This window comes from Quercus robur, chromosome 6 (genome assembly GCF_932294415.1).
Source record: "Quercus robur chromosome 6, dhQueRobu3.1, whole genome shotgun sequence".
NCBI lineage: Eukaryota > Viridiplantae > Streptophyta > Magnoliopsida > Fagales > Fagaceae > Quercus > Quercus robur.
The window spans coordinates 39,507,314-39,522,393 of record NC_065539.1 but is presented as its reverse complement, the minus strand read 5'-3'; the positions used below and the strand labels follow the sequence as shown (position 1 = coordinate 39,522,393).

Below are 15,080 nucleotides of genomic sequence, written 5' to 3'. Positions count from 1 at the left end.
CTACAGTATTTTCAGTTTTCAGTTTCAGCAAAATAAGTTCTATCCAAACACACCCTATAACTAACCTATAGTCGGGATTTTAAACGTGGTTATAAACTTAGCAGACAACTGCGTTTTTAAAATGCAACTATAGGTTAACTATATAGCTGTGTTTTTAAGTGTTTTTAGCTGCATTTTTTTGGATAGAATCTATTGCCGCGTTCAAAAAATGTGGCTATAGGTCCAACCGAATAATATATATATTTATATATTAAAAGAGGACTTATAGCCACGTTAAAAAAACGCGGCTATAGTTATCCTATAGCTGCATTATAGAAGTGAGGCTATAGATCCTGCTGAATACATATATATATATATATATATATATATAAATTTTTTTTTTTTTTGAAGGAGGACCTATACAGTGTTTAAAAAATGCGGCTATATATTATTTGATCATATTCATATATCTCTTATTCATGCATCTCTTGTACGAGAGATATATGAATATGATCAGATAATATATTTGATTTTCTCAAGTAGTCATTCACACTTACCACATGTACTGATGTATTGAAGCCAAACTCTTTTTGGCCAACTTGGGTGGCACGCATGAGAAAAGTGTTGTAGTCTTTCTCAAGACTACATAACACTAATTACTTGTGCAAGTCAACACGACGTTCTGTACAAGACTTCTTTTACAACAATTTGATTTTTTATTTTTTTTTAAAGAAGGTTAAGGATTACAAGTGTGGGTGTTTTTTCTTATTGTTTGTGTAAAATAAAAAAAAATAAAAAAATAGAATAAAATAAGATTTTTAGGCTAAAATAAACTGGGAATTTTAGATGGACAGATGCAAATGCTCTTAGCATGCTACTTTCAATAACTTATATACTTAAAACAAGTTCAAAATAAAATAGAAAGGAAATAGCTAGCCCTGGAATTAAAAAAAAAAAATCAATGTAAAATGTTTGGACTTAAAAATAATACATAAATAAAAAGAAAAAGTCAAATTTGGTTGCGCCAAGGGCAGACAAGTTTGGAGAGAAACTCATTAAACTTGTCATATTATCTTTTTATTGAATATGAATTTTGAAAATCTAAACGTTGGCCTATATGTTCTTTATGTGCATGTTAAATTTTATTTAAATCGAATGTTATTTACTATTCAACCAATAATATTTTTTTTGTGCATAATTTTTTACTACAAAAATGTGAAATTTAAACATATCATTGATGATATATTTATTGATCTTTGATTTTTCTAAAATTTTATAAGCATAGAGAATATAAAATACAATCCAGCAATTAAATTTTTAAAATTCATATAAAAAAAATATAGGAAAAATTTGAAGGGGTTTTTCTCCGAAGAAGGCCTTGATAGACAGCTAGGAGAGAAGTAGATTGGTCCAATTTGACTACTATGTCCGTGAGCCTGAAAGAAGGACTAAATGTAATTTGATGCGACAAAAGCAAAACGCAACTTGATGACTTGAGGATCCCCCAAACCAATTTACTCAAATTATTTTTGTTTCACTAAAAAAATTTTCTTCTCAAGTTAGGGTTTATAATTTTTTTTTTAAAGATATTTTTCAAAAAAAAAAAATTAAAGGATGACAAAACATATTAATTGATTTAAGAATAGAGTAATGCTAGAAACACGTAAAATTTTATAATTTTTGTTATATTTTGTCACATGACGATTTGTGAGTATCGGAGGTATTAGACCCACCATTTGACCTTTACTCTTTACAATTTATCATATGACGAGTTGTGATAAAAATTGCAAAACTGGACATGTCCTAAGCATTACTCTTAAAAATAATAGTGTGCGGGTGTTTTTTTTTTTTTTTTTTTTTTTTTTTTTTTCATTTCAACGAGTATAAACTTTTTTTCCACAAGTAGTGTAATGTTGACACGCAAGTAGAGCAGCCACTGAACCGAGTCAACCTGCAGTTCGCTTTTGGTACCCATATTCAGATTTTTGGTTCTCGTGGGCCATGACCATGAGCTCATATACCTTTTTTTTTTTTTTAAAAAAAAAAAAAAAAAAAAAAAAAAAATAGTAGCAATATATAGCACAAGCTAGCAGGGCTCGAAAAAACAAATTGCCCGAATAAAGTTGGGAAGAAATGGAAGGCTCTCTTCCTCTCCACATCTGCCATGTCAACCCTCTATCCATATTCATCAACAGATCACATACTTTTATCCACTCCATAGCTTTAGCTCTTTTGATTTACTACAGAGCCTCCTTTCTCTTCCAACACCCCAAGATCAGTGCCACACCAATTCTACCATGGCTTCTTGTGTTCGTTGCTGAGCTCGTCCTCTCTTTCATATGGCTCATCGGCCAAGCCTATCGCTGGCGTCCCGTTTCTCGAACAGTCTTTCCAGAAAGATTGCCAGAGGATGATAAGCTCCCGGCGATTGACGTGTTTATATTCACCGTGGATCCAAATAAGGAGCCAACTTTGAAGGTGATGAACACTGTGTTATCGGCCATGGCGCTGGATTATCCACAAGGGAAGCTTCACGTGTATGTTTCAGATGATGGGGGGTCTCCTGTAACTTTGCATGGTTTGAAGGAGGCTTGGCGGTTTGCAAAGTGGTGGCTTCCTTTTTGTAGGAGGTACAGAATCAAGACAAGGTGCCCGGAGGCTTATTTCTCGGCTTCAAACGATGATGATGATGAAGGGTTTGGGAGTTCTGAGTTTATCACAGAGAGAAAGAAGACTCAGGTTAGTGTGTGCGTTTTTTAGTTTATTAAAGTTCTGATTTTGGATTTCTAAATTAAATGTTGAGCAATGATTATTGTACACCAGCTAATATCCACTATCGCACCCACTCAGTTTTAAGTTTTAAGTGTTTTTTTTTTTTTTTTTTTGAGAAACAAGTTTTAACTGTTAAATGTAAATATTATTAAAAAAAATATGAATATTTGACTTGAGGCAATGGTCCCCCTTTGGCGTTCCATTCCGTGTTGGTCTTGAGGAATGAGGAGGTAGCTCAAAGAAATTTACTAGACATAGTCGCTCACTTTGCTCTGATTTTTTATTTGAGAGAGATGAAATAGTGTTAATATGTTAAAATTGAATAGCTGTGGAAATAAATTATTATTATTATTATTATTATTATACACACATGTATGCCCTTAGGTGTATATTAGTAAATCATTTTAGGAAATTTTTTATAAGAAAGTGAAAAAATGACTAATTTTTTTAACAGTTTTTTTAATTTCTTATAAGAAGTTTCCTAAAACAGATAATTAATGTATGGCCTCAGGGCATACATTAACCGGACCCTATAAAATTCTATAGGCTATATACATTAATATCCCTAAGTAGTGTGTGTAGCCATTGATATTATTACTGTAAAATTGTAAATTGGTGAGAAAAGCTATATCTAAGTTTCATCCTCTATATATTTAGAGTGAGCTACAAATTTTAGTAAATAAATATGATGAATTAATGTGTCATCACTTTCTCAAAAAAAAAAAAAAAAAACAAAAAATTATGTGTCATCGTTTAATATATGAGGTTGTAAGTTATTTTAGTAGCCTAAGAATTTTTCTATACATCTATATATAAGGTTTTTCTTATCTTGTTTTTGTTTACATGTTCTTTTTAATTCTAACTCAATAGGCTATAAGGTTTGAAATTGATGAAACATTTGAAAATTATTTAAATATATAATGAAAGGAAATATTGGAAACATTAATTTTTATAAGATAGTCTTATTTAATTACAAATCAAGAATTTTTTTAGCATATGCTTCCCCCCCCCCCCCCTTTTAAGTTTAAAGTCTGGGCCATCTTTGGTGGTGTAAACTAACGTGCATCAACTAGTGTAAAACAAGGACGGACCCATAGGGGGCCAAGGGGGCCCAGGTCCCAGGCCCAAAACAAAGGAAAAAAAATTGGGCCCCCCCAAGCCCAAAAAAAAAAAAAGAAGAAATTTTTTTTAATAATAATATTTTTTTTTCTAGAGTTGTGTCTCACTCTTCCAAAAATTTAGATTCATTCTCTTTTAATTAGCCTAACTCAACTAGCAACTACTCAACTAAAAAACTTAACAAAAACAAATTTTAAAATAAAAAATAAAAATTTTCAGTCAATCCAATGTTAGAATACTAGCATTAAGTGTTTTAAATGGTAAATATTTAGAACACCAAATACCAAAAAACTACTGTACGAGACATTTCAAATGCTATATTAAAGTAGTAAAAATAAGTTTTGGTTTGTGAAAATAAATTTTTTTTTTGCAACAGTTGATGCTTTTAAGAGACAATATTATTATGTATTTTTTTTTTTTTTTTTTTGTCTTTGTTAGTAAATGATTGTATATGTATACACACACACATATGCTCTTAAGCGTATTGTAGTAAATCATTTTAGGAAATTTTTTAAAAGAAAGTTAAAAAATTGACTAACTTTTTTAACATTTTTTTTTTTAATTTCTTATAAGAAGTTTCCTAAAATGGATAATTAATGTATGGTCTCAGGGCATACATTAACCGGACCCTATAAAACTCTATAGGCTATATACATTAATATCCCTAAGTAGTGTGTGTAGCCATTGATATTATTATTGTAAAATTGTAAATTGGTGAGAAAAACTATATCTAAGTTTCATCCTCTATATATTTAGAGTGAGCTACAAATTTTAGTAAATATATATGATGAATTGATGTGTCATCACTTTCTAAAAAAAAAAAAAAAAAAAATTATGTGTCATCGTTTAATACATGAGATTGTAAGTTTTTTTTAGTAGCCTAGGAATTTTTCTATACATCTATATATAAGGTTTTTCTTATCATGTTTTTGTTTACATGTTGTTTTTAATTCTAACTCGTTAGGCTATAAGGTTAGAAATTGATGAAACATTTGAAAATTATTTAAATATATAATGAAAAGAAATATTGGAAACATTAATTTTTTTAAGATAGTCTCATTTAATTACAAATCAAGAATTTTTTTAGCGTATACTCCCCTCCCCTGCCCCCCCTTAAGTTTAAAGTCTGAGCCGTCTCTGGTGTAAACTAATGTGTATCAACTATAGTGTAAAAAGGGGACGGACTCATAGGGGTGCCAAGGGGGCCCAGGCCCCAGGCCAAAAAAAAAAAAGGAAAAAAAAAGTAGCCCCCCCCCCCCCCCCCCTAGCCCAAAGAAAAAAAAAAAGAAGAATTTTTTTTTAATGATAATATATATATATATATATATTTTTTAGAGCTGTGTCTCACTCTTCCAAAAATTTAGATTCATTCTCTTTTAATTAGCATAACTCAACTAGCAACTACTCAACTCAAAAACTTAACAAAAACAAAATTTTAAAATAAAAAATAAAAAATCTCAATCAATCCAGTATTAGAATACTGGCATTAAATGTTCTAAATGGTAAATATTTAGTATTTAGAACACCAAATACCAAAAAACTACTATACAAGACATTTCAAATGCTAAAAGTAGCAAAAGTAAGTTTTGGTTTGTGAAAATAAATTTATTTATTTATTTATTTATTTTTTGCAACAGTTGATTCTTTTAAGAAATAATATTATTTTGTATTTTTTTTTTTTTGTCTTTATTAGTAAATGATTGTATTTTAATGTATTAAGAAACAATGATTTTGTGTATTGATCTTGATTGATAGTTTGTTAGTAATATATGGATACCTATTTAGATTTTTTTTTTCTTCTTATATTTCTGCTCCCCTAGTTTAAAATCCTAGGTCTACCCCTGGTGTAAAACAATCATTATTTAGTGTTAATTGTTTGAGGCACGTTTTAGACGTTTGCTTTTTGCAAGAAAATATTATGTTTTAGCTGCCACATAAACAGATGGGTGATATTTGGTACAGGAAAGATACGAGATGTTCAAGAAATCTATAACTGAAGTAAAAGAGAGAGGAAGACTTGGTGACAATAGTAGGATCACTGCTCAAGATCACCCTTCTGTTATTGAGGTACTATTTTTATAATGCATATGTTTTAGTTTTAAAATTAGTCCAACTTTAACTAGGATGATAGTCCGATCTAGATTAATTTATTTGGTTCATTTCAAATTTGTTAATTAAGACAAGTAATCCGTTTACTCAAAAAGAAGTAGTAGAAAAAAGTATAGTAATTTTAACGTTTAGTGTAGGGTTAAGCATCTCCAAATACATTCATCAAATTAAAATAGACAAAAGACAAAAAATAAAGGAATTCTTCATATACATTAATCAAATCTTCAAAGATTGTGCCTTTACTGTCTTGTACTTTAGCAGGGGGCTTTTTGAATAAAATAGATTTTGTATTTAACAGGAAGAAAGTGGGCGAATATTAAAGAGTGCGGTAGGTATTAACCAAAAAAAAAAAAAAAAAGAGTGCGGTAGGTAATCAATAGATTTTGTACTTTAGCAAACTTTCTTTTTTGGTTAAATTTATTGCACATAAATTATTTAACACAATTTTACATACATCCTAAAAAGCATCTCAAATTTTTTAATTTGCAAATTGTGATTTCAAATTTCACTTACTGTTACGTATGTATATAAAATTGTGTAATATAATTTGCGTGGATGTGTACTATTCTTTTTTCTGCTCCTGACTATGTTGACACATACGTGGCTTGAATTGCTGCTTGCGTGCTATATTAGCTCTCCAATGACTTCCTTATCTTTTTTTCCATTCCAGCATGTGCGTCTCTATCGCATTGGCGGAAGTCAAACTTGGGTTTTGGATTTTGAATTTGATTGTTCCAATGACATCTTTATCTTTTGTTTTTATCAGTTTTGAGTCCTGATTAGTGGAGGATTGTCTGGTGTAGGTGTGTAGCGGATTTTGGTTTTCACACTTTATCAACTTCTGGTTTTATTGTTTTTGTTCCTTGAGGAGTTGAACAGAAATTATAAAATATTGGTTTGTATGTCTAGGGAGTCATTGCAGTAAGAATAATTCTATAGATATATTTAACCAAAAAAAAATATCATAGATATAAACTATTTTACAAATTTTTTTATAAACTATTAATATGGTGGGTGATTATTGATAAAAAAAAATGATATTAATAGTGGGTCTAAATAAAAACCAAATAAGAAGTTGGCCATATTAACATTTTGTAAAAATATTGTAAAATAGTTTGTGATTGTAGTATTACTCTTATAGTAAAGGTGGAAAAAATGACTACATTTAAAGTTGTGTTTGGTTCACATGATTGTAATTTAACATTCTCGTAATGTTAAATTCATGTATTCTCACTATATGAAAATAATATCACAATGTTTGGTTAATTAGTTTCATTCCAGTAATGTTCTAAGAATGTAATATTGCTATTTACAGTGATTTTCTAAAATATCCATCAAAATTAACTACAATTGTATTTTTTAATAAAAACCAGAAAATAATTAAACAAAATTTTACTTCACTTTCCCTCACTTTCTCACCAACCAAACAAGTCAAATACATATAAAAAATAACAAATTTCTTTTCACTTTCTCACCATCCAAACAGAATGCATCTATCTACAACCCAGTCACTGTTCGTAATTGAAATAACCAAATAACACAACACAAATAGCATATATACACAACTTTTCTCTACAACAAAACATAGACAATGCACGGCCAAAATTGGAAATTAACACAGTTTGCCAAACACTATAATTAGTAGGCACTGTTACAAAACTAAATTTTTTACTAACATCTCGAGTTTAAAAGACTTGATTTAGGGCTTATAAATCGAGTCTCAAAAGACTCGATTTTAGTGTTCTGATCACGTCTGATGTGGCGTTTTTTCCATATGGCATCCACCTGGAAATCGAGTCTCTAAGACTCGATTTATAAACCAAAAAATATTTTTGTCTAAGTCTCTCATGTACAAGCCATTCCGAGAAATACCCAAATTTTTTTTAAAGAAATCCCAAAAACACAACAGGATCAACAATCCCAACATAATGAACCAAGAAGAGAGAGAGAGAGAGAAGAAAAAAAAAAATCACCCACATCACAACAGCCACCACCACCACTTAAAATCCAACAACACCACCACCGCCAAATCCATACCCACAAACCTAAACAGATCGAACTCCGCCACCTAATGACCCACCAAAACCCAAACCCAAACCCACACAACCCATAACCCACTCACCGTTTCCCACAACCCAGTCACCGATACTGACAACCCAATCACCGACTCCACAACCCAATCACTAACTCCGCAACCCAGCCCTCACATCCCATAACCCAACCATCGATTCCCACAACCCAGTCACCGATTTCCATAACCCAACCATCGATTCATCGATTCCACAACCCAGCAACCACCGTGACCCACACCTTAACCTCGAACACAAACGCCGATGTCCACCACAGACGCTGATCTCCACAAATCCACACCCTCCACCACGCTAATCCCCACAAACCCACACCATCCATGTCGATCTGAGAGAGATGGACCGAGACAAAGAAAGGAAAGAACAAAACAAAGAGTGGGGAGAGAGGAAGAGAAGGTGTAAAGGGTGTGCTTAAAACATTATAGTTGTTTTTTAAAGGGTTGGCTTATAAATTGAGTCTTAGAGACTCGATTTCCTAGTAGACACCACGTGGAAAAAATGTCACATCAAACATGATCAGACCATGGAAACCAAGTCTTTGAGACTCAATTTATAGGCCTAAATCGAGTCTTTGAGACTTGAAATGTTAGTAAAATATATACTTCTGAGACTGTGCCTACTAACTATATAGTTGGGAAAATGGGCTTAATTCCCAAATTTGGCCGACAATGTACTGTAAAACCTAAAAGATAAATAAAATAAATAAATAAAAATGAGCAAGAGAAACTCAAGTTGATTAGAGGAAGGAGCATAATCAACGTCCAAAATCAGGTTTGAACTATGACCAAGTGATCACCTAGAATCCTCCAAAACTCGAACCCGAAGCGCCCAAGCTTGATTAAGCTATTGTGGTGGCTTTGGCAAATCATTATGACTAATCTTTGAGCTTTGGTCTTTTTATCAGATAGCGGACAAGGAAGAGGTAGAGAATCGCAAGTTGCTAGGTGACTGTTTGGTTTCTAGGAAAGGCTGAGAGAAAGTGAGAGAAAAGTTTTGGGTTTTCAGTTAGGCTGAGAGAAATTAAAAATACAAGCTAATCTAAGATTCAAATTCTTGTCCAAAATATTAAAATAATTCCATTGCTATTTTGTAAATAAAATTATTAACATGGGAAATTCTGTCAATTAAAAAACTTAAGCAACTCAAAATACTACTTTATCAATTTTAACAACTCACTTTCGAATTCATCAAAACACAAATGTCCTATTTTTCCTATCAAGCTAAAAACTATTAATATTTTTTTATTAATTTCTCGCTCTCACCCTTTGTTAGACATGGCAAAACGGGCGGGTCGGGTTGGATTCAGGTCGGGTCAATCGGGTTACGGGCCAAACGGGTCACGAGTCATTTTAAGCGGGTTAAAAACGGGTTCAGGTCAATCGGGATGCGGGTTGGGTCGGGTTGACCCGTATTTTTCACATGATTTTTTTTTTTTTTTTTTTAAGAAAACAACATGTATTTACCATTTGAAAAATTATGCAACAAATTACTTGATGTAAAATGTATTATTTTGAATTCACAATTTATATCAAGAATGAACTCAGTTAAACTTATTAATACTTATTCAATAATTTTAAAATTATACAAATCCTAACATTGCTATCTAAAACAAAATAACACAAAGATAAGTAAAACAAATACACAAGTTTTATTTCTACACAATATCAACATCCCAAAACATAACAAAATTACAAATGACTTATTGGATAACTCATTTGATAAAGAATAAAAACATATAAGAAATTTACAATCTTGAAAATTAATTTTATAATCTATTATCAATTGTGGTTGACACTCTATTTCAATTCGAGATATACATTAAAGTTTGATTGCTTACTTATTTATACATGGTTTTTTTTTTTTTTTTTAATGAATATTATATCATTGTTAAGCAACACATACTCTAGAAAATATCATAATTTATTCTAAAAAACCGTTTATTTTGGACATAAATTGTTAAAAAATAGGTCTAAACATTCATAATTTATGCTAATTTGATACTTTGGCTTCACTATTTTCACACTTGTGAATGTTTCTCACATATGTCTACAATTTTAAATCTATATTTTTAACTCTACAGATTATCTTGGCATGTACTTTGCTATTTGATATCTAAAAATCTTTACTCATTACAGAATGCTCAACTACATGCATTTATCTTTCAATTAATTTGCATGCAGTTATGTAAATGTATCAATTGTTTCCTTAAAGCTCACAATAAACAATTAAACCAATATTGTTTTAATTTTACTCGGTTTTTTACCCAAAAAAAAAAGTTTTTAAAAAATGGTTCGGGTCGGGTCGTGGGTTGGATCAAGTCATGGGTCAACCCGTTTTTGTTTCGGGTCAAAAAAATCGGGTTCGGGTCAAGTATTTTTCGAATCGGGTCGGGCCAGAAAATTCTGACCCGTTTTGCCATGTCTACCCTTTGTGTCATTCTCTCTCTCTCTCTCTCTCTCTCTCTCACAACCCACCATTCACCATCTCCACAAACCCACAACCAACCACTACCTAATCCCTTGCTACAAACTTAACTCGATTTCAACCACAATCCCCAGCCACAATTGCAACCCGATTTCAACCCACCACTACCCCCTGCCACCATCATTCACATCCACTGCCAGCAACCCACAATCCCTTGCCACAATAGTTCAACCCACCACCACCACGGAGTCACAAACCAACAAACCCACCCTAACCCAGTGGTATTTAAAAATTTTTCTCAATTGCCACCGCCTTGGCCATGATCCTCACCATAGCCATAGCCTTCGCCATACCCTTCGCTAGAGCCAAAGTTGCTTCATTTGCCAAAATCGGAGCCCAAACCCACTGATCTCAACAACCTGCAACCCACGAACCCATAACCCACAACCCACGAACCTAGAACACCACCAATGATCTCAACAACCACTACACGCCAACGCCAACCACTGCACACAATCTCACCATAGCCTCAAGTTATTGCCGATCTTTGGTGGGGACGGCGTCGTTTCTTGGTGGTTTTGATTGGTGGCATTGTGGGTGAGAGTTGGCTGAGATGGTGAGAAGGAAAGGCTGTGGGTGAGAGTTGGCTGAGATGGTGAGAGGGAGAGGAAGAAGCTTGGGTGAGATGGTGTGGTGGGGGAGAGAGCTATGTGTGACAGAGGATAAGTGAGAAAGGAGAGAAGAGAAGAGAGGAGAGAGATGTGTGATAGATGAGAGAGGAGGCTTGAGAGAGAGAGCCACGGGAGAGAGAGAAAGAAAGAAATTAATAAAATAATATAGCAACTTACTAAAAAAGTTTGAAGTTTAACACCATTGATGTAGAGGGATTTTTGGTGGTTTTGTTGCTAAAATACTAACTTTTTAGCATTTATCACATCTTTGGTGTGAATACTCTAATGTAAAATTACTCTCATTTAATAAGGTAATGAGATTATGATGATGTGATATATTTTGTAATTTTATATTATTTTAATCTTTAAAAAAAAATAAGTGAACCAAATATTATAATGTCCATATTATGATAATGTGCATCATATTAAAGGATACATTACCGCTAATCAAAAGCTCCCTAAGAGAATTTACATCAAGCTCAATGCCTTTTTAGTCAAATTTGGTCTAAAATGCTACTCTAGATGATCTATTACCACACACAACTACAACAGCCTCAATACTCTATCACTATCCCATTTAGTTTTTAGTTTTTTCTCTCCCGTTCTTCTCAGATTTCAACCATTCTTCTTTCTGATCAACCTAGTCATGTCACAAAAACAAATTCACAGACACAAACCAGCCCCAACTGATTCCAATCTCATCCTTCATTCATAGAATTGTTCACAAGTCACAACATTTCAAGTCTCAACCAGATCTAGACTCACAATATTTGGATCGACCCATACTAGCCCCAACAGAATCACTCACAGCATTCCAAATTTCATAGAATCACTCACTGCTTGTTCTTGTTCTTGTTATTATCTCCAAATCATATTGAACAAGATAGAGAGAAATTTAAGCCTGTAATAGTGGTGTGACTGGTGTCCCAGCCAAAACCCAAATTAGTATGGCATATATTAACTTGGAGAAGTGAAAAATCAGAAGACAACAAACTTTTGACTCAAATGGCATACTTATAATTGGAACTTGGAGGTATAAGTTAAAAATTAAAGTCATGTGATCGAGACCCATCCCATATAGATAACTTACTAAATGAAAAAAGGGGGAAAATGTCTTTCAAGAAATTAACTATAAGATGCTATTTATCTTTCCACAGTTCCATCCTATTTTTAGAAAAGTCATCAAAAAATTTCAGCCTCTTAATTTCTTCCTCTCTTTTTCTATGTTTAAATATTCCAGCCTCTTTCTATCCTTTCTACCATATTATCTGAGGTTTGCGAGGTTGACAGGTGATACAAGATAATTCCAATGATAAAGTGCAAGTAGACCAAGTTAAGATACCTCTCCTTGTTTATGTTGCTCGTGAGAAAAGGCCTCCTCATTCTCACCATTTTAAGGCTGGAGCACTCAATGTCCTTGTATGAGCATTCTTTCCCTCTTTTATATAATTTTATTAAGGGATAACTAAATATCATTTATGCATCAAAAAGTTGACAAGTATTATTGCAGCAACGGGTCTCTTGCATGATAAGCAATTCCCCTTACATACTAGTGCTGGATTGTGATATGTATTGCAATGACCCAACTTCGGCTAGACGAGCAATGTGTTTCCATCTTGACTCGAAGATCTCGCCTTTGCTAGCTTTTGTTCAATTCCCTCAGAGATTTCATAATATCAGTAAGAGCGACATCTATGACAGTCAGCTGAGAATGATATTTTCGGTATGGAATAAAAACTAAGTGCTTACATATGCATGCACGAGCCTTTAAGACTACATAAAGAAAACAAAAATTCAAAATTGGCTTTATATTCCCTTTAGGTACAATGGCAAGGGATAGATGGGCTCCAGGGACCAATCTTGTCTGGTACAGGTTTTTATATCAAGAGGGTGTCATTATGTGGACGTTCTATACAAGGTTTGTTGGATTTTTTTGGTCTATTGCTATTGAATTGTAGAAAGGGGGTGTATGAATATTTCAACAAAGAAGTTAGTATGGAAGTAACCTTTGTGCTGTTGAAATATCATTTGCCTTGATAAAAACATGTCATTGCTTATGAGAGACTGATGGTAATTTCACTTTTACTCTCCAGATATTGATCTAGAGGAACTTAAACAATCATTTGGTTCATCCAATGAATTAATCAAATCCCTCCGCGGAAACTACAAGTCTAATGCGCTTAATGTCCAGCATAGATTGCTAGAAGAGACTCGATTGTTAGCCTCCTGTACCTATGAAAAGGACACTAAATGGGGCAAAGAGGCAAGTAAACCTCATGAGACTTTTTTTTTTTTTCCTATATTAGTTTTTCAATTATTGACTCATATATAAAATATTTTGACTTCTCCTTGGCAGGTTGGTTTCTTATATGATTCTGTGGTTGAAGATTACTTGACAGGGTTCACCTTACATTGCAAAGGTTGGACTTCAGTTTATTGTGATCCATCGAGGCCACAATTCTTGGGAAGTGGCACCACCAATTTGAACGACTACTTGATACAAGGCATGAGATGGTGCTCTGGATTGGCTGAAGTCGGTTTCTCAAAGTTCTGCCCTCTTATATATGGACCACCAAGAATGTCTATTTTTGTGAGCATGTGCTACGGATATTGTGCATTTTCCCCCCTACTATATTCCTTGCCATTATGGTGTTTTGCCACTATTCCTCAGCTATGTTTACTTAACGACATCCCATTGTACCCTAAGGTAAGAACGATAGACACATCTCCCTCAAGCACTCTTATTGCTTTTAGTAGTACATAAACATTGTCCATATTCATTAAAAAAAAAAAAAAAAAAAAAACATTTTCCATATCTTGCAAGTAGATTTGTAGCTCAATTAGTGCTTCCTGGTGTTTCCGATGGAGACATCTAGTATTCAAATTTCACCTTCCCGTTGTAATTTTCAAAGTATTATATATTTCCCATTTCCTAATAATCATCGTTACTTTTTGACAGGTTTCAAACTCCTACTTTGTTATATTTTTGTTCATATTTTTATCGTCCATTTCCAAACATTTACAAGAGGTTCTTTCAACTGGAGGGTCATTCCAAATATGGAGAAATGAACAAAGGATATGGATGATGAAGTCAATTACATCTCGCTTATATGGAAGCTTAGATGCTATTATGAAGAGGATTGGAATGAGAGAAGCCAGTTTCTTGCCTACCAACAAAGTTGAGGATGTTGAACAAGTGAAACTATACAAAATGGGCAAATTTGATTTTCAAACATCAAATATGTTTCTTGTTCCTATGGTTTCTCTAATCATCTTGAACATGGTTTCCTTCATTGGTGGACTTGTCAGGGTGATCTTTGTGGGCAATTGGGACCAGATGCTTGTGCAAGTTTTCATCTCATTCTATATCTTAGTTATGAATTTCCCAATAATTGAGGCAATGATAATAAGGAAGGATAAGGGACGTGTTCGACCATCAGTCACTATATTATCTGCTATGTTTTCAACTATTTTCTTGTTACTGGGATGTATCATTCTCTGTTGCTAAGCGTAAGACAATTTATTTAGTGCACATTTCAAATTTGTTTTTTGCTACTAATTATAGAAATATTTACATTCTAAATTCAATAAATAAAAAACTTCTTTATTTCTAATATTTTATATATGTATATTTATTGGTACATTCTTCGTTGTGTTATATATATATATATATATTTAATGTGTATGCATGAATCATCCATAATAACTTGCCCTACGCGCAACTGATTTCACCTACCAAAACTAATTATCGAGTAATCCAATTGATTTTCACCTCTAACAAGCTAAGCATTAATTACAATATTTCAATCCTAACTTGAGATTCACACTAAATACAGTAATATTTTCATTCTAGAAAATAACATTACTTTCCTAAGATTCACTCATTATGGATATTTCAAATCTTCTACGTGTTTGTAGC

General features: G+C 32.8%; 1 protein-coding gene across 1 annotated transcript; it reads left to right on the top strand.

Annotated features, from left to right (window-relative positions):
• The first annotated feature begins 2,069 nt into the window (after window positions 1–2,069).
• LOC126688713 (cellulose synthase A catalytic subunit 4 [UDP-forming]-like) lies at window positions 2,070–14,775 on the top strand. Its single transcript, XM_050383496.1, has 8 exons — window positions 2,070–2,718; window positions 5,833–5,937; window positions 12,452–12,580; window positions 12,672–12,884; window positions 12,983–13,079; window positions 13,255–13,424; window positions 13,518–13,868; window positions 14,121–14,775. The coding sequence occupies exons 1-8, from the start codon at window positions 2,113–2,115 to the stop codon at window positions 14,667–14,669; spliced, it is 2,220 nt and encodes a 739-aa protein (XP_050239453.1). The 5' UTR covers window positions 2,070–2,112; the 3' UTR covers window positions 14,670–14,775.
• Window positions 14,776–15,080: the final 305 nt, after the last annotated feature.